This window comes from Ursus americanus, chromosome 17 (assembly GCF_024610735.1).
Source record: "Ursus americanus isolate L20-20 chromosome 17, mUrsAme1.1.p, whole genome shotgun sequence".
Lineage (NCBI taxonomy): Eukaryota > Metazoa > Chordata > Mammalia > Carnivora > Ursidae > Ursus > Ursus americanus.
Genome location: NC_142143.1, coordinates 5,310,288 through 5,328,653, shown reverse-complemented (window position 1 = coordinate 5,328,653; position 18,366 = coordinate 5,310,288). Strand labels below are relative to the sequence as shown.

Genomic DNA, 18,366 nt, shown 5'->3' with positions numbered 1-18,366 from the left:
GGTAATGTGGATCTAATGTCGGTATTTTCTCTGTAAGGCACGACACAGCCGTCTTGCCCTTGAGAATACCAGACAGCCCTTCAGTAATCTGTGTGGGGCCATTTTATTTTATTTCTTTTTTTAAAAAGATTTTATTTACTTATTTATTTGACATAGAGAGGGCACAAGCAGGCAGAGTGGCAGGCAGAGGGAGAAGCAGGCTCCCCGCTGAGCAAGGAGCCCGATGTGGGACTCGATCCCAGGACCCTGGGTTCGTGACCTGAGCCGAAGGCAGACGCCTAACTGACTGAGCCACCCAGGTGCCCCTGGGGCCATTTTAAGTAGCAATATCACCAACAAAGCGCACAGCAATGTGAAATCAATCAGCAGATCACAAGAAAGACACTTGTTACAGCAAAGGATCTGAAACAAGAAGGTAGGACATCACCTTGTCTGACCCCAACTGGATATGAGCGTATTGGAAAATTCTCGGCCCTGTTCCCAGTTGCCCATCCATCCCTGCTGGCACAGGCTCAGCAACCGCAGCGGATGCCTCGGACTCGGGAAGCTCCGCACTCCTGGGGGGGGGGGGTTGTGGTTGAGGGAGGGGTTCCTTTGTCCACATCCACAGGAAGTAGGATGGACCAGGAGACCCAGATTTCTGGCTGCGTAACTCTAGACAGACACCCAACCTCCTTGCCCAGGCTGCTGTGGAAATGCTCTGTGCGGTGGGCACAGGTCGAGGGGCAACTTGGGCACTTCGCCTTCCTAAGGGCACCAGCAACGATTCAGGCTCCAGCCTGCCAAACTCCCACGTTCCTGCACCGTCCCCTTCCGCACCAGTTATTCCCAATTTTTCCGTATAAATGAAACTTTGAAATGGAAACTTCATGTCACTATCTTCAGCACTTGCCACAGTTGAAGCCATCATACAAAACTGCAGGAAAATCAAGCACAGCCGTTCAATTCTATTTAGATGCTGGGGCCTGCTAAAGGATTGCTGTTCCGCGTGAGAAGGGAGAGGATACTGTCAAAGGATATTAAGGACCTAAGAGGGCAACCTTCACTTTCTCCCTGACCCCAGGGATGACAAGGAACCGAAAGGGAGCTGTCCGTCTCTAGGACAGCCACTGCCGCTGGGGGATGGGCAATCGCTCTCCTACCCCCACCCCTTCTCTCCGCCGCCCGGGCCCCAGACCCTTCCCAGCACACCCGCGGCGATGCAGAAGAGGGAGTGGGCGCCCTGCTATGGCCCCCAATGGGCAGCGGGAGGCTGGCCGGCCGGGCCCGAGGGGGCGGGGCCGCCGGCTGACGTCACGCAGGGAAAGCCTGAGCGGCGGCGCGGAGGCCGGGCGGAGAGCGCGCTCGGGAGCGGAGCGGGGCGCGGCGGTCCCCAGATCCCGACCGAGACGCCGGTCACTCACGCGCGCCGGAGCGCCGCCGACTCCCACCGCGAGTCCCGGGCCCGAGCCGCCAGCCGCGCCGCCGCTATGTACGACCCAGAGCGCGGGTGGAGCCTGTCCTTCTCGGGATGCGGCTTCCTGGGCTTCTACCACATCGGGGCGACCCGCTGCCTGAGCGAGCACGCCCCGCACATCGTCCGCGATGCGCGCATGCTGTTCGGCGCCTCGGCCGGGGCGCTGCACGGCGTCGCCTTGCTCTCCGGGCTCTCGCTGGGTACGTCCGGGGCCGCCGCCTGGAAGCCGCCTGGGAGCGGTCGCGGGGCGCCGGGTGGAACTGGGAGGGGACACGGGGGGCCCGTCCCCAGGCAGATGCTACCTCTGCTGCGTCCTCTCGCCTGACGAGGGGGGGTCTCTGTCGTCAGCCTGGGAGGAGGGCGCGCCTGGGCTTGGCTCTTCTGGGGGTGGGAACCCCAAGCGTATCCGCACCCCAGCCTCGCTCTGGCGCTCGGGCTTACAGGAAGCCCCTCGCCCCGGGACTGAGAATAAGCTGAAGTGGAGCGACGCGGAGAAGGGAGCAGGACCCGGGGGACCCACGGTGGAGCTTTTCCCTGCGGTCCCTGCCATCCGCTCGTGAGGTGCTGGACTATTTGCCCTGGGTCGGACCAGGATGGGGGAATTGGCCTGGGTCCCTGGGCGCGTGCCGTCTTTCCTCTGGCGACTACAGGGATTGGAGACACGCCTGGCCCTCCTTGGCGGGGGGCGGAGGGGGGATGCTGGATACCCTTTCAAGGGGAGGGCAACTCTTCTGAGTCCTCCTGGGCAGGCTTACTGGTTTGGAGTCGAAGGGTCATGGTGGGGTGGGGGGATGTGGAGGGGGTACTAGACCCTGGACATCCCCCATATCATCCTCCCCTCCGCGCCCTCCCCCCCCCGCACCGTGCTCAGTGCCCCTGGAAATGAGGTCCTGTGCATTTGAATCTAATTGTTAATTAAACACCTGTCTATGTGGGTGGCAGTGGGAGGGGAAGATGCGGGGCTTGTGCCCAGCTGGTCCAAACTAGGGTGTGGCCTAGGGTTCTGAGCCAGGGGGCTGGACCTGGGACAAGTGGCAGCTGGAGCTGTTGGCACCCAAAGATCCCCAGGCAGGAAGATAGTGCAAGTCATCAGCCCCTGATCAGCTTCCTTAGTGATGATTTACTCTTGGCTCTTCCCTGGACACTGTTGTGCTGGACTCCGCCAGCAGGGAGTGACTTTGTTCCTGGTGGCCAGGAGGCCCCTGCCAGTAGGTGCAGCCCTGCCATTGGATAGGATCAGTGAGCAGACCCTGGGCTGACTGGGAGGTGGGGATTAGGAGAGAGGCCCCGGCTGGCTTTTCCATTGACGGGAGGGGAGCAAAGGGCAGGAGATGTGGCCTCAGGGAGGATTAGACTGGCCACATGGCCAGTCTGCTCACTCTGGACTTTGGCAGGGATAAAAGACAGCCCTTGTGTGTCGAGGTAACCTGCACTGACTCCAGTATAGAGGGGGTTCCTAACTGGCAGAGGACAGGCACAGCCTGGGTCTGTACCCTGTAGGACAGGGGGAGGCCTGGGGACCACCAGGTCCTTGGAAAGTGGGGTCTGGAGGTTTTGGCAGGAGCCATTCCCCAAATTCCAGGAGCCCTGCCTTAAACTCCTGACTCATTTGGGGACCACTGAGGAGCATTTCCTAAGTCCACAACTTGGAAAGAGTTCCTATGAGTGTTTCCAAGCCAAGTACTTGGCCGGAGAGGCTGGTGGAACATGCCAGCTGTGGGCAACTTTGCCCATTCTGCCTGGGCTCAGTGGGGCCACACATCTGGGGAGAGATGAGTTGAGGTCAGAGGTCATGCAGTACAGGTTGGCTTACGTCTGTGCTTCTGCATCTCGGGATTTGTGACGGGCTGGGTCTCAGGCTGCGACTGGTGGTCCCGTTTGTCAGGGCAGTGCAGATCAGCCGGAGGGGGTCCAGGCCCGCGAGTGAAGCTTGATGGGGCGTGAATGCGGCCCATGCCCATTAGACAGTGCTAATTCTGGTGTCAGGGGCTTAAGGATAAGTCTAGTTCTTGGAGAGGAGCCTTCTCTGGGTTGAGGACCTTACAGATGGTAGCATAGCTAATCCCTTCTGTCCCCGAAGTTAAAAATGCACAGTCTGAGATGGCGACGGGCAGTGAAATGACTTTCTGAGGTCGCTTGGCTGGTAGGAGGTGGACTTGCCCTTGGGCCCCAGCCTGTAGTAGGTCTCTGCTTCCTGCAGCGTTAGGTCCTTTGTGCTAAAGTTCTGATGCTGAGGCCTTTCCGCCTCTGGCTTTGGGGGATGGAGGCGAGAGAGAGCTCCCCTGGGCCTCTGGAGGCTCGTTCCTGTGGCGGAACCTAGAGCAGCACCGTCCAGGAGAAATACAGTGTAGCCGTGTGTGTGTCATTCAATATTTCCCAGGAGCCACCCTGGAAAAAGTGAAAGACACAAGTGAAATTAATGTCGTTGATCCCAGTACAGCCAGAATGTTATCATTTTCACATCTAATCAATATAGAACATGATTAAGGAGATATTTTATTCTTTTTTTTTTTGGTATGAAGCCTGTGACTTCCGGTGTGTGTAAATGGTCTTGCCAGGAAGCACTGCCATCTCCAGGGTGGCACAGTCCTTTGTGTATTTGTCTCCTGCCCCCCAGACCTCATCACGCACACCCTCATGGACCTGGCCCAGCGTGCCAGGAGTCGGAATATTGGCATCCTCCACCCCTCCTTCAACGTGGGCAGGTACCTCCAAAAAAGTCTTCAGAGACACCTCCCCGACAACGTCCACAAGATGGTCTCCGGCAAAATGTTCATTTCGCTCACCAGGGTGTCCGATGGGGAAAACGTGCTGGTGTCTGATTTTCAGTCCAAAGACGAAGTTGTGGACGTAAGCAGTTGGCTTATTTGGGCCTTGTCAAGTAAGAAAAGCTATTTGTTTTTGGGAGCAGCACAGAGAGGCCTGCCGTAGGCCACCTGCCTAGTTTCTTAAGCTAGGTGCTTCAGGAGCCCAGGATGCTGGTTTGCTTCCTGCCCAACCCTGCGGGTGTCTGGCGGTCGGTGGTCTGTAGCGTGCATGTATCCCGGAACAGTCCTAGTTGGTTTCAGTTTCAAATCCTACCTCCCGGTCCTTCAAGACTTGGCTCGTGATCCCCTCCTCCAGAGACCCTGTCCCACCCGAGTCCCTCCTCCCACGATGTGTATTCCTGGCACATATAACCAGTAGCATCTCAGCAGCCAGGGTCAACCTCTCTCTCTATAACCTTGTTTCGCAAAGCTTTTTCTAGATAGCCAGCACCGGTCCATTCCCACAGGAGCGGCTTTTCTCAGGGGGCCAATCTTGCTTCCTGCCCCCCTCGCCGGGACCCGCAGCATCCGCTGCACCTGGAAGCTTCTTTGGCTTCCAGGCTCTCGGGCCCCTCCAGCTTGCTGCATCAGAATCCTGGAGTGGGCCATGGAGTCTGTGGTTGGCTGGATTCTGAGGAAGATCGGCATTTGCAAAGCCCTGCTCTGGTGTCTTCCCAGTCAGTCAGCGACTCTGGATCCTTTGGGTGGCATCTGCGAGGGCCCAGTGCAGCTCCCGTGGGGAGAGGGACAGGGAGTTGATGTCCACAGACAGCGTCCTTAGGGGCTTCTACTTAGGCCCGAGATACAAGTGTGTAGGTTGGTTCATCACTCCTTCAGCTCGTTTATTGAAGTGCCCCCTTTGCAAAGAGCGTCTCAGGCCTGTTGCTCTGTTCATGTGAAGAAGGCTTATGCGGGTCCCCAGGGGATCGGGAGGCGGGCTGCTCAGAACTGTGGATTCACTTCTTTTTGTCTTCGCAGGCCTTGCTCTGTTCCAGCTTCATTCCTTTCTTCTCTGGCATAATCCCTCCTTCCTTCAGAGGCGTGGTGAGTCCACTTTTCAATTATCTGCCCAGCTCCTGCCTGCAGGGCCCCAGCCACAGGCACCCCGGGGCCTGTCCCCAGTGCAGGGCTTTTTGCCTCTTGGCCTTTCAGACGGAGGTGCCCCAGCTAGCCCCCTTCCAGGCTGCCTGGGAGCACAGCCACTTTCATGTAGAATTCGTTATCTCGCTATCTGGAAGGTAAGCTGATCATGTAATTTTCTCCTGAGCGCCCCAGATGGTCCCGCTGGCCTGGGTCAACTCCAAGGTGCTTACGAGCCCATTCCTTGCTCCGGGTAGAGCTTTAGTCTCAGGGCTCAAGAGTTTGCAGCCCGCTCTGGGTCTGCCTTTGTCCTTTTTGGCCCATGGCTTTGGGCAGAAGCTGCTGACAGGGCCTCGATTTGGCTCCATCCCACAGATATATGTTGTGGGTGATTGCTGAGCCCTGCCTGGGATGGAGAGGCCCAGGTTGTGGTGTGGGCTCTGCAGGCGGTGGCCTAAAGACCAGGCCATGCCGGGCCATGCGGGACCATGGGCGGCCTCCTTCTAGGGCCATGGTGATCACCCCGGGGTGATTCTGCCACACACACACCCCCCGCCCTGACCCCAGGACAATGTCTGGAGACAGTTTGGGTTGCCCCAACTGGGGGAGAGGGCTCTTGGCATCTCGTGCATCGAGGTCTGGGGTGCGGCTGACGTCCCGCTGTGTGGGGTCCCTCCACAAAGAATGACCTGTTCCTAAACGTCAGTAGTGCCGAGCTACAATATCCTGTCTTGAGAGGGAAAGCACAGTGTCTCGGTGTCCCAGGGCAGTGGCGTCCTCACGCTGCAGAGCAAAGGCAGATGCACGGCACACCGAGCCTCGCCCCCGCCTGGAGCAGCCCCGTGACAGACACACTGTTGCTGCTTCTGGATGTGAACACAGGCCTGGAGCAGTGAAGGGGTCACCCCAGATGCCCACGGCCTCTGCCTGGCAGACAGATGTGGACCGAATCCCCCGTCTGGCACATGTTAGCTGGACCGCTTTGGACACATTTCTTTTTTTTTTTTTTAAGATTTTATTTATTTATTCGACAGAGATAGAGACAGCCAGCGACAGAGGGAACACAAGCCCGGGGGAGTGGGAGAGGAAGAAGCAGGCTCATAGCGGAAGAGGGGCTCGATCCCATAACGCCGGGATCATGCCCTGAGCCGAAGGCAGACGCTTAACCGCTGTGCCACCCAGGCGCCCCTGGACACATTTCTTAACCTCCCTGAGATCAGTTTGCAAAACGAGGGCTTATCACAGTGCAGCGTCGTAATGGTGTCGCGAGGCTCACACGAGACAGGGCCCTGAGGTGCTCAGCACAGAGCCTGGCACAGGGGAGCCTGCAGGAAGTAGGGGCTGTTTCACGACCCCGCAGAGTTGCTGCCTTCTTGCCCACCTCGCCCAGGCTGTCCCAGCGCCCCCCTTCCCTGGGGGGTGGTCATGCATTCAGCACACTGCAGTGAAACCCGCGGAGAATCAGAACAGCTCCTTCCTGATTCCACCGAGCAAATTCAGAACGTTACTCGAGGAAAATTGGGAATGGAAGGGAAAAGTCCATGTGACAAAGTGCATCGGATTCCGGCCTGCTTCCTGCTTCAGTGTTCCCGAAAGCTCCCGACGTTCCGTTCCATGTCCCTTTCTGCCAGGGAGATTTCGGAGGCTTCCCTATGTCTTCTTTGGAAATTGTGTGGCTACGATCTTGAAAATACCACCGAGTACACACCTGATCATCTTTTGGACTCAAGGCAAGACTCTCCACATGGCTAAGGTGTGGCTGGGCCTGGCTGGTTCTTCTCTGGACTTGCTTTAGGGCTCGGGAAGGGCTGGCTGTGATATTTGAAGGCCTTTGTCTGTGGGCACCGAGGGCTGGGTTGGGACGGCCTCGCATTTGGGAATCATCCCAGACATTGCTTTGAGTGGTGCAAGACTTTGTCCAAATTGTACCCAAACCTGCCTGTGCCAGCCAAGGCTGTCAAAGGGTATGGATGCGGGAAAGCTGATGCTCATGGGAGCTGATCCCAAATGCCACTAGGCTGTGGATTCAGCGGCGGTTTCCCGAAGGCTTTCTTGATCCCAGGTTCATGGCCATTGAAGTCTCCAAAGTTCCTCAAGGTGTGGGTCTGATTTTCCAAACAGCAAGGGCGGTCTGGAATTGAACCCATGACCTTCTGTCTCTTGGAGGGCAGGGTCTGTATCATACTCTGTCCCCAGTGCACACAGAGCCCCTGCTCTATACGGCCCCTTTCGTGCAGATTACATGGGCACACCTGTAGTTACCTGGCTGGGCTTCAGACTTGGCCAGCATGATATGAGCTGGACACCAGCCTCCGTCTGCCTCTTTGCCAGGTACTTTTTGTGCAGTGCACAAACTACACAACAGTATACAGCACGCTCGAGTGCCAGCCCAGAGCCTGGCCTGCCATAGAAGGGCTAAGTTAGGCTTTGTGGAAGGAGTAGTTCCAGAACCTTGTCTTCCCACAATATCAGCCTGTGGCTCTGAGAAACCTCTACCCATAATCTGAAAAACACAGAAGACACTAGCCCAGAGCTTCTGACAGTATGTCCTTTCTTCCTCCCCGTAAAAGCGATACATGGATGGAGGAGCAAGTGACAACGTCCCCTTCTTTGATGCCAAAACGACCATCACTGTGTCCCCCTTCTATGGGGAGTATGACATCTGCCCTAAAGTCAAGTCGACGAACTTTCTTCACGTGGACCTTACCAAGCTCAGCTTGCGCCTCTGCTCCGAGAACGTCTACCTGCTCATAAGAGCATTGTTCCCTCCGGATCTCAAGGTGAGTTGGTGGCTGTGTCTTGTGGGGGTACAGCTCTTCTTTGCCTCCCTGTTTGCCATCATCTCTCCCAATTGTTCTTTTCACAAACGGAAACAGATCCCCCTCATTGAAGAGGAACGTAGAGAAGAGTTTCTGATCCCAGCAGCTCAGGGCTGCCCTACTCGGCCCACTGGGATCACCTGGGAAGATTTAAACAGCCCCACAGCTCAGATCCCACATCCCGCAGGGGCTATGATTTAAGTGGTTGGGGTGCAGCCTGGGCAGTGGGATTTTTTGGGGGGCGGAATTATCCTGATGATTCTTATTTGCCAGCGTGGTCAAGGACCACACTGCGTTTGGTGGTTTAATCTTTCTGATTGTTGTTGTAGGAGGTCTTATCCCCGTAATATAAAGAAAACGTGTGAACCGTGTACGCTAATGGTTCTCCGGGGAGAAAAAAGGCAGTGTGTAGACTATACCCCCACAGCATGTGCTCCAGGAGAGAGGGAAGGCTGTGCACTGGTTTGCATATGTGGAGGAGGCCACGTTAATTGCCCCGGGGACAACTAGAACAGGCCCCTGTATTTGCGAGGGTGGAAGCACGTCCGGGGACCAAGGAAGCCCAGAGAAACCAGTGCTCGTCACGCTGGGCTGCCAGTGAAGGCTCCGCGGAAGGGGGTGTCATTTGAGCCTAGTCCCGTGTGGAAGCAAACTTCTGTGTCTCAGGAGCACAGAGCCCTGGGTCCAGCCTCGCTGTGGCCGTGCCCGGCCACGGGAGCAGCTCCGAGTGGGGAGGGTTCTGCTCCTGGTCTCCGCACTGCAGTTACCTTACTTGATCTGTTGCCAGGTGCTTGGCGAGATCTGCCTTCGTGGGTACTTAGATGCCCTCAGGTTCTTGGAGGAGAACGGTACGTATGGGCGACATGAGGGCAGACAGGGCCTTCTAGCAGCTTTTCGCCAGCAGTCAGTCCGCCGGAGGCTGGGGTTAGTTAGAAACTCAGCGCTCAAAGTCCTCACTTGGCGTCTGGCTCAGCCCCCTCATCAGCGCCGTGAGATAAAATCGTGGTCCCATTTTACAGATGGGGAAACGGAGGTGAGCCAGGGACCACACCCCCTTCACTGAGGGGCGGAGCTGGGGCTTGGCCCACGGGGTGTCTCTGCTCCACGGCTCTCTCCTCCCGCAGTAACGCCCTGTTTGAAGAGTGAAGGCAGTCCTGTTAGTTTTTCTTTCCTGTGTGAACTATTTTGAACCTTTAGATAAACAAGGGAGGGAGTTAAGCAGGGCTTCTGGCCTTGAGCCCAAAGTGGAGCAATCAGAGAGTTGTCTCCAGCCAGGTGCGTGTCACGCCCGTGAGTGCAGCTGTCCTTCCTGGGGCAGGCTCCTGCCCTTGAGTCATCGGCGGGTCTGGGCCGTGGGAGCTGGGCTCTCGCCAATATCAGATGTGTTGGGGGCCGTTTGTCTTCAGTGCTAAAAGCTGGCTTCCCTATTGCTTCTCTGAATTAGTCTTCGGCCACGAGCAAGGAGCTGGGGTTAAAAGGACATACATGTAATTCTCGACTTGGAAAATGTTGATCGTGCACCTTCAACGTGCTCAGCCATCGGCCTCTGACCCTCCTGGAGCTTAGCCTGCGGGTCAGGTGGGCAGAGAAGCAGGTGGAAGGACCGTGTGTGCTGAGTGCCCTGACAGGAAGCTGCAGGACGCTGTGGGATCACACAGGAGGGATCGGCATGGCCCCTGCAGGGGGAAGGCAGGGCTTTGGGAGGGTGTGAACCCATGTACCACTTTGGGATGAACGGGAGCGTTCTGGATGTGGGGGACGTGAGCTAGAGGCTTGCAGACCACAGAGCGTGCAGTTGGTTGGAGGAAGGCAAGGAAGCACATGTAACTGGAGTGGCGGGGGTAGGGGACACAGAGAGATGGGCAGAGTTGGGGGGGGAGGCTGGAACTGGTGGACACGACGGGGGTTCGTATCCTGCAGCAGTAGGGAGTCACTGAGGGCCGCTGAGGCAGAAGTGAGGAAGGTGAGCAGAGGCCTTTGGCTGCAGGTGAAGAGGGTGAGACGCTGGTCTCCAGGGGACCCTTGAGGCAGCTGGAGGGTCAATCAGGGCCAGGGCAGGGAGGGTGGTGCAAGGGGCCTGAGGGAACAGGACTCGAAGATGGCCAACTGGAGATTCTGGAAGGGTTAGACTCAGGAATGAAGTCCTGGCTTCTGGCTTCCACAGCTGGGGTGGGGGTGCCCTGCTCCCTGGCTCAGGGCTCTCGGGAAGGGGAGAGAACACATTCTTTGGGAAGGCTGGTGTGCTGTGTGTGGGCTGGGTGGGTGTGTGGGGCCCCAGGGCTGTTTGGGGGCAGCTGTGTGGGACGCAGCTAACGTCAGGGACTGAAGTTCTGGAGAGCCATCTGGGCTGGGAATGCAATGGAATTTGCAAGGAATCTGGGAATCAGTGACAGCGGCAGAGCCCTTAGGGGTGCACTCGGGTGACACAGAGACTTTCCTAACCAGATGACTTTGGACAAACAGCCTTCCTCCCTGGGCCTCCGTGTCCACTCTGTAGCAAGGGGGGAGGGGATTAAACGGTACCTGGGGATTCTTGGTAATTCAGGAAACTGGCCTCGGCATCCTCTGTGTTGGGGCAGTGTCTAAAGAGCTAAGCGAGGCCCTCAGGCAGGCCGGCTGCCCCACATCTTGCTGAGGACATGTAGCACTGGGGTCGATTCTGGGAACAGATTCTCTGAAACACACGTAAGGGAGCGTGCAGTCCTGGCAGAGGAGGGGCGTGCCTGATGGAGGTGGGAAAGGCCTATGGGAGCCGGGGGGAGGGGGGGCTTTGAAGGCCTCTGGCACCGTGTGGATGCTGATCTCTCCAGGGGGCCAGGGAGGCAGCCGGAGCCTTGGCCAGGGTCTGGGCCACGAGGATACTGTGAAGTGTAAGCTGGGAAGCAAGGCATAGGCAGGCATCCAGGGGCAGCCCCTGGTCTTTTTAACCAGAGTCTGGGAGCAGGAGAGGAGCCAGAGGCTGCATGGGCTCCTGAAACCGCCTGTTCCCCGGCCCAGCCCCGCATGCCAATTCTATGAGAGTGGGAATCATTCACTGGCGTCAGGTACTGAGCCCCAGCCCCTAGGGCAGGGCCTGCCCAAACGCCCTTACCTAGAGCTGCTTTCAAAGCCACACGGTGGAGGGGTGTCGTCTTTCAGGTCAGACCTGCGTTCGAATTCCGCTCTTCCACTTACCGGCTGTGTGGCTTTGGGTGAGTCTCTTCACCTCTCTGTGCTTCTGATTTCTCAGCTGAAGTGGAGAAGTGGAGACCGGGGGGAATGGTCGTAATGGTTAGGAAGTTCCTAACTCAAGGCCTGGAACACAGGCTTCACCGGCGGTTCAGTTATTATAAATTAATTATAATTCTTACCTTTCACCTTCATTAAATCCACCTGCGGCTGTGGAGCCCGCATAGCGAGTGAGTGATCGAGCCGGAGCCAAGCTCATATCTCTCCGGCTTCAAAACCCCACACTTGTCTCTCTCTGTTACAAAAGCCCGAACGCCCGCCCTCACTTCTCCCCACCTCCCGCTTAGCCGATTCCCCCGGCAGTTGCCTGCGTTCCTGTCATTCTGCAGGTGGGCGCGTGAGCAATGACCCCTGCTGCCCACATTCACCTGGCGGCTGGTTTCCCGTGTCCTTGGTAGGCATCTGCAGCAGGCCCCATCCATGCCTGAATTCACCCTCAGAGGAGCCGGAGACCCTTAAATTCACCTGGGGACGCAGGAGACTGGCATCTCCCCCGAGGTTGTCCGCTGGGGGGACGAAGCCTGAGGGAGACGAGCTGCTGGACCACCTGCGTCTCAGCATCCTGCCCTGGGACGAGAGCATCCTGGACACCCTGTCACCCAAGCTCACGGCAGGTGCCGACGCCACAGGGGGGCAGGCAGAGGGTGTGGTTTCCTGTGGCCGAGAGAGAGAGAGAGAGAGAGAGAGAGAGAGAGAGAGAGAGACTGAAGGGGTTTTCTTCTGGGTGTGGTGGAGGAAGGCAATCCTGCATGTGGGAGGTGGGGCAGATCGAGAGGGCAGGCCCGTTGGGGCCCCCACTCTTGGTCCAGGCCCATGTCGGTCTCCCCTCCCATGGGGTCATGGCCAGAGGTGAGCAGACTCCAGCTGAGCCTGTTTTGAGTGAACTGGACACAGTGGGTGAGGGTGGGGCACGGGACTGGGCTTGTTCTTCCAGAACCCCACTCCATGTGTTCACCCATCTCGAAGCCTTCTTTCTTGAGGTGCCCCCTTTCCCTGATTTCTCCCTGCCTCCAAACCTGCAATTTTGAATCTCCATTGAGCGGCAGTATACTTTATCATGTGATCGACTGTTAGGTGGACAGGCGTGCACACACCAGCTTCCGATTGGGCACGTGGAGAAATTCAGAGACGTACGGGACGTCATCCCTTGCCCCAGGGCACTGGCCTCTCTGTGGCGCTAACGGCACTAGTCAGCAGCTGTTGGGGCGAATGTGATTGGGGGTGTCAGGAGGTCATTACAAAAGGGACCTGACAGGCCAGACGGTTCTGGGCAGAAGGAGACAGAGTTCAGTGGAAGGTTCAGGGAAAAGCTCAAAAGTCGACGGGCGATTTGAGAAGTTTGTGTGGCCCTCCAAAAATGGTTATTTAAAAGAGAGTGGCTCACTGAGAGCCCTGTGTCCTGCAGGCTATCCGAGGGCTGTCTGGGCACACTCCTCATTTGATCTCCTTTGTGAGTGCTTCTGAGTCTTCAGATGCCGGGGTCATGTAGTAGAAATTCCAAGCAGCCCCTGGGGAAGGCGGTTTGGTTTTTCACTCTGGCGGGAGATATACCTGCACATTGTATTTTCCAGCCCCTGGGGAAGGCGGTTTGGTTTTTCACTCTGGCGGGAGATATACCTGCACATTGTATTTTCCAGCCCTGAGTAAAGCAATTAAAAGCCAGCATGGTTACGGGAGCAAGATTTACAACTTCTTACCAGTTAAGGTGATGTCATACGTGATGCTGCCTTGTACGCTGCCTGTGGAGTCCACCATCGCCCTGGTCCAGAGGTGAGCGTTTTCTGTGGCTTTGTGCTTTCCTCCCGGGCTTGGGTGGAGATGGAGAGAATCCACGAAAGGGCCTTGACCTGTGGTCTGGCTCCTCGTACAGTGTGACGGAGCTCATGGTCCATAAGGAGAACCCTGAAAGGTGCCTCCTGGTGAGCCCTCGCAGCCCGCCCTCTCCTCGATGCTGTTTGTGTGTTTGCCACTTCTTAGTAAATGCACACTTTCCTCTGGGGATTTTATTCGTGGGATGTTGGGAGGACAGGAGGCACACACTTGAATCCTGGGTATTTGTTTAACCTCTGCTTTCGTTAGATTTATGTTGGTGCTTATGGTCTTTTTAGTGAGTCGGTCAGCATGGCCTTCCGTCCATCTTTTAGAGGTCAAACCGTCCTTTAGAATCCAGCTTGGTTCTCCTGCCCAGATCCCCTCCCCACTCTACCGAATTAGCCACCTGCTCCCCAACACCCCTGCCCCGGGGTGAGGTCTGGTCAGGCATTTACAGAGCTCGCCACATGGGTCCTTTTGTGTAGGGGTGGGGGCCGGGGCGTGGGGAGTCCACCGGGCTGGCGCATGGCCCAGCGCCACAGAGCTGGGGGGGAGTGGGAGGTGCTTCCTTGACTATGACATTTTCTGCATCAGCTTCGGGGATACCTTGCCACAGGGGAGAAGCCTGGAAACCCTTCCCCTTATTTCCACCCATATCCCTTGAGCTTTCTGGAGCCCAAGTGACCTGACTTTGCTTTAGGGCTTTTAGGGAAGTTTGTCTTCGGTGTCGTGTCCCTAATCCACCTTCTGGGATTGATCAGATTGGGATTAGATGTGAGTCTGGCGGTTTAGCGGGACAAAGGGCATTGTTCTAGGATACCTGCCTTTAGTTTCTGGTTGTGTGTGTGTGTGTGTGTGTGTGTGTGTGTGTGTGTGTGTGTGTGTGTTTTGGCTTGTATTCATGCGGATATGTGTGTATGTGTGTGTGTCTCCTGGTTTTATTCCTGCAGACTGGTGATGTGGCTTCCAGATATGCCCGAGGACATCCGGTGGCTGCACTGGCTCACCTCGCATGTGTGCTCTCGAGTGGTGACGCAGCTGTTCCCCACCTCCAGGTCAGTGATTTGGCTGTGGGCGTGTGGGTGTGGCAGGGTCCTTTCATTTGCAGGTGTGGGGGGGTGTCTACTTATGAAGATTCTCGTCTGACCTCAGACTTGCTGAATCGCAGTCTCGAGGGGACCCTGGGGGTGGAACCTAGCATTCTTCGTTGCTAACACGGCCCCTGGGATGCTGTTGCTTCTGAATTCTGAAAACTGATCCAGAGCGAGAAGGGGCTTGTTGCAGCTACAAGGGTTGGGTCTAATCCTGAAAATCGTGGGCCTTGGCAGTCTCCCCTGTTCCTTGTAGGTGACCTTCATCTCCTCTCTGGGTTTCTTTGAGGCTTTTGGGAGCCCCTGGCACGGTACTGGACACGTGGTGGGCACCCAGGAGGTGGGGTGTCAGTGCTATCGGCCCACATGGAAGGGTTTAAAGTAGGGGAGTGGAAGGGTCTGGTTTGCACTGGGCAATGACTCTAGTGGCTGTGGGAAGGAGCCCTCATCACCGGGCCCTAGGGCGGCAGGTCCACCAGACAGAGGGCAGCTGCCCTGGTCCGGGCTCAACGATGACAAGGGCCTGGTCTCACTAGAACCTGTGGGACTGAGGCGTTTGTAGGCTCTAGGGCCAGAAGGAGGCGCCCGTTGCAAGCCCTGGGGTGCTCCTGCATTCTGAGGTAGGGGGCAGATGGTCAGATGAGGCGGCCCGGGGATGGTGGTGCAGGCTGGTGGGCGAGCTGGTCTATGTGCAGGGAACGGATGGACTCTGTTGTGCCTGTGGATGTCCAGTGGGAGGGGTCCAGGAGGCTGAAGGGCCACCAGCTTAGCATCCCAGGATGGTGACATCAGCCCTGCACGGAAGGGTGGAGGACGCTGCAACTTTGGACATCACTGCCCTGCAGCGCCCAGGAGTGCGCTCAGCGTTGGCTGGTGGTGTCCATCCATCCTTGCTGAGCCTGAAGACCTCAGAGCAGCAGGACAGCGGCTTAGTGAGTATTCTTCACTCATTTCAGATCCCAGACACCAGCAAGCGGCCAACAGCCTTCCCCGAGGAACGTGAAGGCACTGCTGCCCTCCCTGCTGTCCAGCAGGGGCCGGAGCTGAGGCTGCTCACCAAACCTGTCCTCCTGGCCTGGCTTTTTGGGGCTGGAGCTGGGAGGGACTCCTCCTTTCCCACTCTCCTCATGCAGGAGCGTTCCTCAGTCATTTGAGGAGACGAGCCTAGGACATTCTTTCACAAGTGCTTCCCAATCTTTCTGCAGCTACGTCGGCACTGGCACTCGATGCCCCGATGTCTGTAGCCTCTGTGCTGAATTTATAGTTTACTGAAACCAAAGGCAATCTGTTGTTTCGAGGAAAAGCTAGGAAGCTACTTTTGGTGTATGCGGTGCTCTAAAGCTTCAGGAAGTCTGATATTTAAGCATCTGGGTCTGTTAGCTCAGTTGCCTGGGAAATGACACCAGCAAGTCCAGGGTGGAGGGACCACCGCCAACCCTGTCTTGCAGCCCTCCCAGTGCAACATTCCTAGAATAGCCTGTGTTGTGCCGGGTTGGGGGTATGTGGGGGAGGTGTGTGTGTGGGGGGACTTATGGCTAGAGGTTGGGCTGCCCTTTGTGCAGTCTTGGGGTTTGAAAGGAAGAGTACGTGATCCCATTTCCCCAGACAGGAAGTGGTCAGTGCAGCAGGACGGGGAGGCAGCCTTTTCTAAGGAGGGCGCTGATGGTCGTGGGCCATTAAAAGATGCTCACTTATTTACATTTTGGAATGCTTTTTTGACCTAGCTTGAATATTTGATTGAGTTTTGTATAAAATATAAAGGAGTCTTATTATCTGTTGCATTGTATGTTATGTGAATCAGGGAAGTATTAATAAGCCTTACGAAAAAAAATTCAGTGCACAGTTAGGCATCCCAGGCCTCCAGGCAGTTGCCCAGCACTTGTGAGCTGCGCCCCTTTTTTCTCAACATCCCCTGCCCATTTCTGTACTCCCAGAGCCTTAATGGAGACAAGCAAGAGACAGGGACCTGCCTCCTCCCCAGGTTTGATTCGTTGGCAAGCAGAGTCATGTGACTACAGGTGAAAGGTGCTGGTTTTTCTTATTTATGCATTTGAGCGTAACAAAAAAGAAACAGTGATGAGTTCGAAACCCTCAACACTGGCACAGCGAGCTGCCTCTCGCCTGTACCAAGTCGGTACGCTGGGAGTGGAAGACCCAGCAAGTTCAGACAAAGCACTTTCTTACAAAGACATGCCCTTGAAAAATGAAATGTGGTCCTAGGGGCAGCCTCTAGGTGAGCCCGTTCCCTGGAGCTGCCATGAGATTGTGGGGTCCTAGAGGCAGGCTCCTTGTGAGCATACGGGGCCACGGCCCAGCGCACAGAACCCCCCACCCCCTTGCGGCTCCTTGAGTCTTGGGGACCTGGGTCCTGAGGCTCCCGTTCTGATAGCGCTCGCCTCCTAAGGGAGGCAGGAGCTGGCGAGAGGCAGGCTCTCCCAGCCGCCTGAAGCCCCGGAACAGGGCACTGCTCCTTGCTGAGCTGGCCTTGGTGGTGGGGGGTGGGGGGAGACCAGGCCTGACACCCACCTGGGACCCTCAGAGCACTCCCTCACACCTTCCCGAGCCCCCACTTCTCAAGTTCCCCGATCAGCTGTCTTCCATCAGGAGCGCAGCAGGGCCATCAGCAGTATCTTCAATAACCGCCGTATTTCTGCATAGACCATGTATACTCTAGTTCTCTGATCGTCACAAGGAAGGGATTATGTGAACAGCTGATAGGATTACAGGCAACTGCTTTTCTTACTGCTTTTTGAACTGGTTCCCCCTTCTCACAATGAGCATACTCACAATGAGTTTTATAATTAAAAAAAAAAATGTGTGCTAACACAAAGAGGGATACTGTTCTTTTAGAAATGGCCAAAGCTCCACTCCCCACCTGCACCTTAATGGCACCCTCGCCCCACACCTTTCCAGCTCTGCCGAGGCTTCTGATCAGCACGGAACAAGATTCTTAAGTTCCTACTACCTTATCAAACAACACTCCTCCTCCTTTATAGGGCACATGTACGCTCTGGAATACTCTCCACCGTGGGGAATAATGGTGTGGTCTAGTTACTGCCAGGAGCAACCGTCTTTATTTGGTGAAAAGGTAACAAAACTTGGTGCAGACTGTGAGCCTCCTCTTGTTAAAAACAACAACAACACAAAACACCCAAAATTGTGGTGCACGTACAGAAGGAAAGATGGAGAACGTATACACCCCAGTACTGACAGTGGTGGACATTACGCCACAACCCGTAATTACCGCTCATTTGTTGTGCTTGTATGTGGTTTTCAGATTTCTATTTATTACTTTCATCAGAAAACAACTCATAATAAATGACTTTGAAAACGTTTTCTGTCGTCTCTACATCTGCTCAGGAGCCCTGCTTTTGTTTTCCTTCCCTCACAGATGAGTTCCTTCAAATGCTGCCCCCCTCCCCTGGGGTTTATGGCCCCACCGGCCAAGTGGTCTCCACATGCTCTGTCCTGGACATAGACCAGAACCCCTCTCCCCCTAGAGTCCCTCTCCTTCCTCTGGGACCCCAGACTGTCCTGAGTGCTGGGCTTGTCCCCGAGGCTCAGCCTTGCCTCCTGTACTCCGAGTTCACAGCCGCTCCTGGGGGGCCTCACTCTGAGGACCCTGGTCTCTGGTTTAGGTGAGGGGTGAGCCCACCCAGCCGCCTCCACCTGGCTATTCCTTGGCATAACCCAGCACCCCAACACAACCCCTCCAGTGCAGAGCTGCCCTGTATCTGTCAACTTCCAAGTCACCTGAGCCAGGACCCAGGTACTCACTGAGCCCCTTCTCCCCACCTGCCCCTGCCCCTTCCAGCTGGGCCCTATCCTTCTGCGTCCACCTCCACGGAAGGCCTCTGGAATCTAGCCTCTTGTCCCCAGCTCACTCCCTGGAGCCCATGTTACAGGGTGTCCCAAACTAGAGGTGAGTGACCTCTACGGGCATCTGTGGGGAGATCCAGTGTCCCTTCCTTGTGACCTCTGAGCCTGAGGTTTGATTTTATTAAGGGAACCAGTGTGGTCACTGAACTGCATTTCTACTACTGATGGGGCCAGATCAACACTGTATAAGCCAA

The 18,366-nt window shown here is 56.3% G+C and overlaps 1 protein-coding gene across 2 annotated transcripts; it reads left to right on the top strand.

The window, feature by feature from the left end:
• The first annotated feature begins 1,318 nt into the window (after positions 1–1,318).
• Positions 1,319–17,628, top strand: PNPLA3 (patatin like domain 3, 1-acylglycerol-3-phosphate O-acyltransferase). Of its 2 annotated transcripts, none has more exons than XM_045779787.2 (9): positions 1,319–1,656; positions 4,074–4,306; positions 5,242–5,307; positions 7,914–8,123; positions 8,950–9,010; positions 11,789–12,004; positions 13,028–13,160; positions 14,153–14,257; positions 15,250–17,628. In XM_045779787.2, the coding sequence occupies exons 1-9, from the start codon at positions 1,470–1,472 to the stop codon at positions 15,338–15,340; spliced, it is 1,302 nt and encodes a 433-aa protein (XP_045635743.1). In that variant the 5' UTR covers positions 1,319–1,469; the 3' UTR covers positions 15,341–17,628. The 2 variants fall into 2 exon arrangements, with proteins under 2 accessions (XP_045635743.1, XP_045635742.2); XM_045779786.2 differs by having other exon boundaries at positions 11,720–12,004.
• The last annotated feature ends 738 nt before the right edge of the window (positions 17,629–18,366 follow it).

Bases quoted from the DNA above. Each gene is read 5' to 3' on its own strand.
- PNPLA3 (XM_045779786.2), top strand. From the start codon at position 1,470: ATGTACGACCCAGAGCGCGGGTGGAGCCTGTCCTTCTCGGGATGCGGC. The intron at 1,657-4,073 runs GTACGTCCGGGG...CCTGCCCCCCAG, and splicing joins GCTCTCCGGGCTCTCGCTGG to ACCTCATCACGCACACCCTC. The intron at 8,124-8,949 runs GTGAGTTGGTGG...ATCTGTTGCCAG, and splicing joins TGTTCCCTCCGGATCTCAAG to GTGCTTGGCGAGATCTGCCT.